General features: G+C 48.8%; 1 protein-coding gene across 1 annotated transcript; it reads right to left on the reverse strand.

Moving 5' to 3' along the window:
* Positions 1-490: 490 nt before the first annotated feature.
* On the reverse strand, positions 491-11,143 carry DDX52 (DExD-box helicase 52; the record flags this gene model as incomplete). Its single annotated transcript, XM_048482271.1, has 9 exons — positions 11,111-11,143; positions 9,912-10,048; positions 7,600-7,785; positions 5,513-5,656; positions 3,940-4,051; positions 3,778-3,850; positions 3,211-3,414; positions 2,084-2,174; positions 491-613 (listed from the first exon to the last, which is right to left on the reverse strand). Coding segments are annotated over exons 2-9 (1,023 nt in total), but the record flags the coding sequence as incomplete, so codon positions are not given.
* Positions 11,144-11,149: the final 6 nt, after the last annotated feature.

Genomic DNA, 11,149 nt, shown 5'->3' on the forward strand with positions numbered 1-11,149 from the left:
ATTGTAGTCCATAACATCTGGAGTGCCAAAGGTTCACCACCACAGGGTTAAAACAACAGAGCGCCTGATCTAAAGGCCAGTGGAGGGAGGGGATAGGTAGGACCCAAGATGGAGATCAGGGCCCGACCAGGTGGAGGCAGCAGCCTCAATGGGGGGCGATAGAACCGCGGCCAGCCTTCCCAAAGGCCCGATGGAATAGCTCAGTCTTACAGGCCCTGTGGAACTCACCAAGGTCCCGCAGGGCCTGGACAGCTGGAGGTAGAGCATTCCACCAGGCAGGGGCCAGGGCCGTAAAGGTCCTGGCCCGGGTCGAGGCCAGCCGCATCGTCACAGGGCCTTGAAAATGTCGAGGTCGAGGCCAGCCGCATCGTCGCATCTTGAAAATGAGTGGACAAAAACAAAACCCAGTGGCAGGGAGAGTCCTGGAGGACTTGCAAGGTTGCGCTTGAAGGCCCAACAGCCTCTGGACTCAGCATCATCAGAACCCTACCTGCTGTTGCGTTCTGTCGGCATGGATGACGTCCACGTTGATGCCCTCGTAGATGAGCTCGTGGAAAAGCTCCTTTGCCCGCTCAATAGACTGGACAAAAACCAAGACTGGGGGTGTGAAGCCCTGCAGCCAAGAGAGTAAGGGGAAAAAAAGCAAAACTGAGCAGGAAACTGACCCAAAACACAGGCCGAGAGTCCAGCCAGTGGCGTAGCACCCACGGGGCGGGGAGGCAACGCCTCGGGGCAGGGGCTTGGCTGGGGCAGGTGGGCCCCCCCGGCGCAGTTCCCCCTCGCTCCGCCCCTGTGTCCAGCCAAGCGCACCACTATTGAGCTGCTACAATCAAGAGGGCCGAGAAATGGGCCCTTCGGCTCAGACAGGCTCTTAAGCTACTTGATGTTAAAATAACGAAGGCTCCCCAGTTCTTCAACCTGTCTGAGAACATGGGGAAAGTTCATCGGGAAACTCTTCAGATTTTACAAACCTAAATTCTACGCCATGCGTGGCATTACATTTTACATCTCAGCCGAGCACAGAACATGTGGAGAAGAAAGAGCTCTCCAAGACTGTCCATACACTGTACAGGAATTGCCTTTAATCACAAAGCAATGACCACTCTCTTATTCCTTTGTAAATAAGTATGACAGGTGCAAAGCAACGTTTATTTATTCCTCCGCTGCTTGAGCTGTGGAGGCTTATCTGGGGAATTCAGATTAGCCTGTGAGCAGCAGTGGCATAGGAGGTTAAGAGCTCGTGTATCTAATCTGGAAGAACCGGGTTTGATTCCCAGCTCTGCTGCCTGAGCTGAGGAGGCTTATCTGGGGAATTCAGATTAGCCTGTACACTCCCGCACACGCCAGCTGGGTGACCTTGGGCTAGTCACAGCTTCTCGGAGCTCTCTCAGCCCCACCTACCTCACAGGGTGTTTGTTGTGAGGGGGGAAGGGCAAGGAGATTGTAAGCCCCTTTGAGTCTCCTGCAGGAGAGAAAGGGGAGATATAAATCCAAACTCCTCTTCTTCTTCTTTTTATTTCCTCCTAGCCCTTGCTGCATGTTGACATCTAGTGTAGCCATCAAATAAAGAAGAAGAGTTTGGATTTATACCCCACCTTTCTCTCCTGTAAGGAGGCTCAAGGTGGCCTACAAGCTCCTTTCCCTTCCTCTTCCCACAACAGACACCTTGTGAGGCAGGTGGGGCTGAGAGAGTTGCAAAGAACAGTGACTAGCTCCAGGTCACCCAGCAGGAATGTAAGAGTGCAGAAACACATCTGGCTCACCAGAGAAGCCTCTGCCACTCAGGTGGAGGAACGGGGAATCAAACCCAGTACTCCAGATTAGAGTCCACCTGCTCTTAACCACTACAACAAGCTGGCTCTAGCCTAGAACTTGTCTCGTCCTGAGCCAGTTCTCTGCTTGCTGAGAAATTTTGTTATAGGAGAAGTCCTCTGCCCTAAACACTGGAGAGTGGCTGCCGGTCTAAGTAGATGACATGGACTGTGATGGACCAAAGGCAGTTTCACGTGTTCACTGGATCTAGCCTCGGTTTTATTAACAAGCACGTATAAATCAGCAAGTGAAAAGAAAACCCCAAACATACCTTTTTCACAAGGTCTCTCACTGCGAGCAGTTTCCCAGTCTCCGATCCCACAAACAAGAGCTCCTGATTCACTGTCTCTGCTGCAGAGTTTCTGGAATCACAAGCAAAGAGGTGAGAAGGCCCCAAAACGGCATTATTGTAGAAGGAATTGCTGATGCAATGACATTTTACCCTCCACCTCTCCCAGCTAGATAGCTATTCATCGCTACAAAAAGGCAGAAATGCTTTACAAGAACCGTATGTGGCAGCAGAATATGGCCTTTCTTCCCTCTCCTCTGAGATGCTAACATTTATTCATTTATTTATTTAGAAGAAGAGTTTGGATTTATTTATTTATTTATTGTTCACACTTTTATACCGCCCCATCCCCTAGGGGCTCTGGGCGGTGTACAACAACTTAAAAGATAATAAATAATTTATTAAAATCTTTAAAACAGCGGTAACACAATACTAATAATAGTAATAATAGGAAGGCGTCCGACCAGCCCCCCGCTTTTCACGTCAAAACCCTCCCGGGGGCAAAGCAGGGGGGGGGCCGGGCGCCGCGCCACATCACATGGTAGCCTAGATGACAGGCCGGCTAGCACCATTTCAGCTGCTGGTCCCTCCAAATTCAAAGGAACAACTCCGCTTTTACAGGCCCCCCCCATGAACTCATTAAGGTCCCGTAGGGCCCGAACAGCCGGAGGGAGGGTGTTCCACCAGGCCAGGGCCAGCCGCATCATTGAGGGGCCAGGGACCACTAATAAATTAGCCTCCGTTGAGCGGAGAGGCCGTGCAGGGACATACGGGGTGATGCGGTCTCGAAGGTACGAGATATATATATTATATCCCCCCTTTCTCTCCTGCAGGAGACTCAAAGGGGCTTACAATCTCCTTGCCCTTCCCCCCTCACAACAAACACCCTGTGAGGTGGGTGGGGCTGAGAGAGCTCCGAGAAGCTGTGACTAGCCCAAGGTCACCCAGCTGGCGTGTGTGGGAGTGCACAGGCTAATCTGAATTCCCCAGATAAGCCTCCACAGCTCAGGCGGCAGAGCTGGGAATCAAACCCGGTTCCTCCAGATTAGAGTGCACCTGCTCTTAACCACTACGCCACTGCTGAGGGGCCCCTCTGCCTCCACACTCACCTGGCTCCAATAGAGACTGAAACGACACTGTCCAAGTTCAGCTTACACCACTGTTCTACGTCATGCGCGAAGGTTGCACTGAACATGGCCCTCTTCACGAGTGGGGAGGTGCAAGCCAGAAAAATGGTGGCCAACTGGTCCCGGAATCCTGTTTTCCCATCTTCAAACAACTTGTCCGACTCGTCCACCACGAGCCACTCGACCCTGTGGCAGAGCAGAAAGCTGCCGTGAGTTACCCTCCTCCATTTTAAAACACAGATCTCCGTGTGTTTGGTAGGAACATTCAGTATTGCTGTGTTGAGCTCATTCCCTACTAGTCCCTCCTGGAAGGATACCAAAAGAGTGATAGGAAAACTGCACAATTAAACTTAATTTGCATAGGTTGAAGAATTTGGATAAAAGATTTGGACCTGAAGCGTACATTTGAAATAGGCTCAGTTCTCAGGCAAAATTATGTTTGTGCCAACGCAGCCAATGCGCCTGATCCCACTCGGGTCAAGACGTCTTTTCTGCAAGGACCCTGACCCAATTAGCTTTGGGAGTTTAAAAGGGATCTCCACAATGTACCTGGCCAAGTCTATGACCGGAGGGTCTTGCTTCAGCAAATGGATGAGTCTGTTTGGAGTGGTCACCAGTATATCTGCAGGAAAACAAACACATCTTTAGGAACAAAGAGAAAAGGCCCGTCCATAGAACGCTGCCCATAAACCAGATTTATACCCAAATTACCAAATTTACGGGAAGACTGTGGCCCAAACTTCTTCGCAACATCGGAAGCTCTGTGTATCATACGAATCCTGAAGCCGGTCCCTTCAGAGAGCGTGACCAGCTCTCGGTGCGTCTATAAAAGAAAACGAGCACAGCTTGACATGCCTGCTGCAGTTCTCGGAGGAAGCAACAATTAGCCAGCGTGCAAACCAACAGTGGACTCGCCAGCCCAGAACGGCACTGGGGAGGTAGTCAGCACTTGTGGGGAGAGGTGGATGCTGTAGATGGCGAGTCTGCAAAGACTATGCCCTCCTAAGGAGTCGGAGCGAGCCCCCAGGCTGCATGTCTGACACCCCTGGAGTACGCAACGCTGACCTTGACAAACCAACAGTTTGACTGACAGCAGAAAACAGACTCGTGAGTTCACTGTCCTCCTTAGCTTGAAGACATGACTCATTCTGACACTGAGCCGATCACTGGCGCACGGAGCTCAGTACAGTCTATTGTGATTGCGCAGCGTCTCAGACAAATAAAGGTCCTCTCCAAGACAGTGGCGAAGCTACAAGGGGACGGGGGGGATGCGCCGTGCACCGGATGCACGCCTGGGGGGGGCGCAGAAAACCGCCCCCCAAGGCCCCTCCCCCTTTCCCTGCCCCCCTGCAAAGAAGAAGCAAGCCTTTATTGGCATAGACAACAGTACAACAGTAATAAAAAACAGATTAAAAAGCATATACAATACAGGTCGAAGGAAATCTACTGGTGTTTAGTAATTTCCAGGAGAAAGTCTGCCACTATAATACAGAGAGAAGGATCAGGGTTGTCCAACAAGTAGTGTAATCGAATTAAATCGGGGAGATGGGGTAAATGTAAAGGAGTAAGATTCACATACTTGGATCTGATTTCCTTGAATCTGAGACAGTGTAGTAATTGGTGGGCCAGAGATTCAACTGAGCCATCGTTACATGGGCACAATCTTTTAGCCTTTTCTTGCTTATTAAATCTGCCACGTAACAAGGCAGAAGGCATAACATTAAACCTGGCGAGCATTATGGCTCTCCTTTGAACAGGGTTTATTAAGCAATACAGGTAGTGTGCCCTGCCCCCCCCCCCCGCACCCTTCCCTCTTCCCCTCTTCCCCCCTTTCCACACTTACCTTAGTTCCTTTCCTTTTTGAGAACTTTTTCAGGCTGCAAAAGGCCTGTTCTCAGTAAAAAAAAAAAGGCCTGAGGAACTACAGTTCCCAGGAGGCCTTGGGACTCACAAGGTCTCCTGGGAAGTATAGTTCCCATGAGGCCGTTTTTGCTGAGAACAGGCCTTTTGCAGCCTGGAAAAGTTCTCACAAAGGAAAGGAATTAAGGTAAGTGTGGGAAGGAAGGGCACGGAAAATGTAGAATGCGCACCGGGCGCAGTTTGGCCCAGCTACGCCTCTGCTCCAAGACTTGCTTCCAGGGGTTCCTTTAACTGCAAGCGCGGAGGGTGACCTTGGGGCCTTCGACATGCAAACAGGGGCTCTACCAATGAGCAGGCTCCTTCCATAACATCAGTCACAAAATTCCCTTCCGGCTGACTTGTTCACAGTTCTTCATCATCGTACCTGACTGGCCAGCTCCCGGGTGGGTGAAATTATAAGAGCTCTGAAACCTCTGTTCATAGGTTGCCTAAGGTGCACCAGAATGGGAATGGAAAAAGCCAGGGTCTTTCCAGAGCCGGTGGGGGCACAGGCCAGAAGTTCACGGCCCTAGTGGGTGGGAGGAGAGAGAAAAACTCAAATAAGGCAAAGCTGGATAATTTGCATAGCCAAAACAAACACGCAGAAGTAATTCAAGTCAGACATAAAAACAAAAGTACAGAACAGCAGCACTGCATGGAAGGTAAAATGCCACAGTGGGGAAACTATGTTAAACATATATTTATTATTATATGTATTTATTTACTAATATCCTTAATGGAGACCCAAAGCAGCTTACATCAGACTCCTCTCCCCCATTTTAGCCTTGCGACAATCCTGCAAGGTAGGTCAGGCTCAGAATGTGTGACTGGCCGAAGGTTACTCAGCAAGCTTCCAAGGCAGGGTGGAGAGTTGCATCTGGTTCTGCCAGATCCCAGTCTGGCATGTTAACCACCACACCACAAAAGCTGCAAAGCCAGGGCTGCCCAAAGTTAAGGACAGGTTCTAAACCAGGGATAGGGAACCTTTAACACTCAAAGAGCCATTTGGACCCGTTTTCCACGGGAAAAGAAAACACTTGGAGCCGCAAATAATTTTTGACATTTAAAATAAAGATAACACTGTATATATTGGGCTTTTTAACCTTTTACTCCACTCATTCTGAGAAGCGCATGGATGGGCAAGGATGGGGCCAGCGGCTCGGCCTCGCTGGCTGCAGGGAAAGCATCCCACTCGGGCTCCAACCCAAGTGGGCTGCAGGGGAGGGTCCCACGGGTGCGGCTCCCAGCCGGCTGCGGGCATCAGGCGCCTCTACCCCGCTGGCTCCGCAGGGCGGGCAAGGATGGGGCCAGCAGCTCGGCTTGTGGAGCCGCAGTGCAAGGGCAGAAGAGCCGCATGCGGCTCTCGAGCCGCAGGTTCCCTACCCCTGTTCTAAACACTCAAGGGACTGCACAGGATGAAGAAAAACATGACTTAACAAATGAACCCCTGGAAAATTCCAAACAAGAAACATTTCAAGAAGGGAGACAGTGGAATTAGTTGCCATGAGAGCTCAAGAGCTTGTGGAAACCCAGAGAAGGAAAGCTGGCCACAAGGAGGAGGAGGAGGAGGAGGAGGAGGAGGAGAAGAAGGAGGAGGAGGAGAAGAAGGAGCAGGTGGAGAAAAAAAAGAAGAAGGAGAAGAAGAAGAAAGAGGAGGAAAAGGAGAAGAAGAAGCAGCAGGAGGAGGAGGAGAAGAAGAAGGAAGAGAAAGAGGAGAAGAAGAACAGAAGAAGAGAAGGAGAAGAGGAGAAGAAGAGGAGTAGTAGTTTGGATCTATATCCCCTCTTTCTCTCCTGCAAGGAGACTCAAAGGGGCTTACAAACTCCTTTCCCTTCTTCTCCCCACAACAGACACCTTGTGAGGTAGGTGGGGCTGAGAGAGCTCCAAAGAACTGTGACTAGCCCAAGGTCACCCAGCTGGCATGTGTTGGAGTGCACAAGCTAATCTGGTCCACCAGATAAGCCTCTACAGCTCGTGGCAGAGCAGGGAATCAAACCCAGTTCTCCAGATTAGAGTGCATCTGCTCTTAACCACAACACCACGCTTTGGCCACCTGAGCTTGGGTATTCTTTTCCACCCAAGACTCTCTGGGCTGTGTAAAGCATACAGCGCATCTGGCATGTCTAGGAAGCCCTTTGCACTTGGGTTTGTCTAACTGCTTAACAGTGGATTGGTGCAATTATAAATCTTCATGTGCCAATGTGTTTTCCTCCACAGGAAAATGGGGACAACCAGCATACAAGATACTTAGACAGTGCTCTTTTAAAGTTTATGCTCCAGTGCGTATGCGTTCAAGCCATATCTTTCCCCACACATTTCAACACAAAATTAATCTTTGCAAGCATAGCAGCCACCCCCCCCCCCCCAAGAATGGGAAAGACCCCTGTTCATGCAGGCATTTGATGTTCACGCTGAAAAAGGCTACACAGAACTCCGCAAGTGACTCAAAAGAGAGAGAAAACTGGCACACACATGAAGCATGACCGGAATGGCTTGCATCTGAATTGGCGTGGGAGACTGGAATCCAGCGGCCTCAATATTCTGCATGATCTTTGGGTGGATTCTGTATCCTTCTCTGAGTTGCTCAAATGTAGCAATTGGCTCTGGAAGATCTGTTCCTTGGACGTAGATCTTGTGCTTGTTTCTGAAATGGTTTACCTGCAGTAAAACGGAATTCAAGCAAAGAAAGATTCACCAGAGGATAATGTGGAGCAGAGCTCTTCAGAAATGCTCTTCAGAAATGAAAGAACACGGCTTCATATGAATCCACGGAGAGTCTTTGCAGAGTCCTGGAGAATGGGTTTTTTAAAGTAGAGGAACTAAATTTGCAGCATAGCTGCTGGTGCCTCTCCTGACAAAAATAATCAGGTTTGATGAAGACTCTGGGTTAGGGAATCCAATTTTATGTGCCTTCAAATAAAGAAAATATGGAGGCCAATAAAATTGGGCCTCCTAACCCAATTTTCACCAAATTGGAGGGCTCATACAAGGCAAATTTGGTGCCTCTACTTCAAAAAATAGTCCGTTCCCCCGCCCCGAGCACCGCAAAGTCTCCCCAAAGAGTGCAAGGTTGTTAAAAAAACTTCCACATCTCTGCAAGAATGGTGGGAAAATTCTCTCAGCTTGATTCTCTGGTCTAAAATTGCTTTATTGCACCCTTTGCCCCCCAAAAGACTCTCTATACATTATGCAGCATTGCTCTATAATTTTTTTTTAATCATTTAGCCTTTATTTGGCATAAACAGTATAAAATCACATCTAAATCGCATCAAAATACAAACTTGCAACACATAACAAATGAAGTTGAGTCATACATTCTGTTGCTCATGGGATATTTCCAGCAGAAAGTTCGCAGCCATTTTACAGAACGTTGCATCATAATTATTTAATAAGAACAAGAGTCTGCTTAGTTCGTCCAGCTCGCTAGGTATCATAGAAAGCAACCTAGAGTATTTGACTCTAATACTTGCCGATTTAGGACAACGGAATAATTGGTGAGTTAATGTTTCTAATTGATTTGTACCACATGAACACACCCTTTTGCACATTTCTAGATTGTTATATCTACCTCGTAGTATGGCAGAAGGGAAAACATTGAAGCGAGCGAGTGAAAAACTCTTCTCTGATCTGGATTGGTCAGATGATACAGATAGGAGGCCATTCTGTTATGTTGTAAGGGGATTGATAGATGTAAAGGTGAACAAGTTTTCCTCGCTGCCAGAGTTAAATAGTTCCATTCTCTCACCAACAATTTTTGTTTTAATAATTTATACGATTCTGAACAAGTTAAAGGTAGAAGGGAGTCCAGGGGTATACCAATTGATTCGATCTTCCTCCCTCTATAATTTTTAGAGGATGCAGTTCCATGTTACCTGTTCTTTCCAAGGCTCTGGAGGAGGGGGCCATTTTTTGTGGTAGAGGCACCAAATTTGAAGCAAAGCTGCTAACTCTCCTTACGCTTGGGTCAAGGGGTCCAATTTTATGGGGCCCATGTTTTTTCTCCACTGGAAACAATGGAGAATGAATGGGGTCCCTTTTTTGGGGGGGTTAAAATTGGACCTCCTGACCCAATCTTTACCAAACTCAGGGTAAAGGAGAATCACCAACAGACATACTGCAAATTTGATGGCTCTGTCTTAAAAAACAGGGCCTCACAAAGATTTCCTGTATGGTTTAATTAATAGATCCAAAAATTTTCCGGTCTATTAAACCCAAATCTGCAAAATACCAAAAAAAAAATGGTGAACATCCCTAACTGACAATAAAGACATTGAAATGGTTAAAGAAACTGCTCCTGTTCTGTGGCTCCATCACAGGGGCGTAACGAGGGGGAATTGTGCCCGGGGCACGTATGTGCCCTGAGCCCCCGCCACGCCCACTGCGCGCCTGGGGCAAGACTGCGCGCCACGTCCACTGCGCGCCACGCCCACTGCGCGCCTGGGGCCCTTCCCCCTGGCAGCTACACCACTGCTCCACCATCAAGCAAAAGAGAGACTGCAACCAAGAAACCAGAAGGAGATTGAGGTCGGAAAAGGAAGTCATGAAGGAGCTAGAACAGTCCATTGGCTACGCACCGTGAAGGGTCCTTCTCCAATAAAGACAGGAGGACATCTTGAAGGTGGCTGATTCCCAACCCTTCCAATAGAGGCACCAAACTTGTAGGAAGCAACTCGACAGCACTTAACAGCCAATCACCAGGGCAGACTACCAGAAGTTTTATTTACTGTTCAATTTAATGAGTCTGCCAAGTTCCTCGCAGCGAACATTTTAAAGAGCTTCCTCACCTTTTCTTGTCTGGCTCGTTCCAGTTTCTCAGCAGTGGGCTTCTCCTCTCTCTTTTTGAGAGCGCCCAGCTTGGCTTCGACAGAAGACATCCACAGAATCCCATCATTTTCAGTTCCAGCCAGCAGTGGGTCTGTCTCTGAAAGGTTCAAAAACACTCACAATGTACACTAAAACAAAGTGGCAGAAGAAGAATGCCAAATGCTTATGGGGGTTTCCACTTAAGAAATCCGTTGTCTAAAAAAAGGGGGATAGAATTCCTTTTCTGGAATTCTATTTTAGTATAGCATGTACAGAACCCTCCCCCTCCTTCCTTGGCATGCCACCCCTCCCTCCCCTCGGGTGGGTGGGCCATATCCAGATGCTGCCCCCCCTCCCTTGCACAGTTAAGGTTTTGAACTATGACCTGGGAAACTCAGTCAGATCTAGCCAGAGTGATCCTTGCCTTAGTTACATCTAGACCAGTGATGGCGAACCTTTTTAAGACCGAGTGCCCAAATGGCAACCCAAAACCCACTTATTTATCGCAAAGTGCCAACATGGCAATTTAACTGGAATACTGAGGTTTTAGTTTAGAAAAAAACGGTTGGCTCCAAGGCACACGTTACTTGGGAGTAAGCTTGGTGAAGCAACCGTGCAACACTTCCAATGGGTGAATCATGACCCTAGGAGGGTTTACTCAGAAGCAAGCCCCATTGCCAGCAACCGAGCTTACTCCCAGGTAAAGGATCGTGCCCAGGCTAGCCTAGACGCGCGTGTGTGGGGGTGTGTATGATTTTCCGCCCCTCCCCCCACATGATGAACTCCATGCATGTGTGCCCACAGAAAGGGCTCTGAGTGCCACCTCTGGCACCCGTGCCATAGGTTCGCCACCGCTGATCTAGACTGCACCACTGCAATGTGCTCTACTTGAAGAGGTGTTCAGAAGCTGCAGCTAGTGTAGAACGCTAGACTGCAGGTCGGGTTCAGCTATTGGGAATATGTGCAACACAGACAACCAATCTGTTCCAAGTCCAATTCAAAGTGTTGGTTTTGAACTTTAAAGCCCTACACTGTTTGGAACTGGGTTATCTGGAAGACCGTCTTTTCCTATCTGCTACTGCCCCGGGGAATTAAAATCAGACAGAGGCCCTCTAGACTGTCTCATCAATGAAGAAAGCTTGTTCAGTGGGCACACAAGAGAGCTCCTTTTCCCCTGTACCTTGAGTCGCTGTCTTTTTCTTCTTCTTCCTCCCTCCTG

The sequence above is a fragment of the Sphaerodactylus townsendi genome, unplaced genomic scaffold (genome assembly GCF_021028975.2).
Source record: "Sphaerodactylus townsendi isolate TG3544 unplaced genomic scaffold, MPM_Stown_v2.3 scaffold_1186, whole genome shotgun sequence".
Lineage (NCBI taxonomy): Eukaryota > Metazoa > Chordata > Lepidosauria > Squamata > Sphaerodactylidae > Sphaerodactylus > Sphaerodactylus townsendi.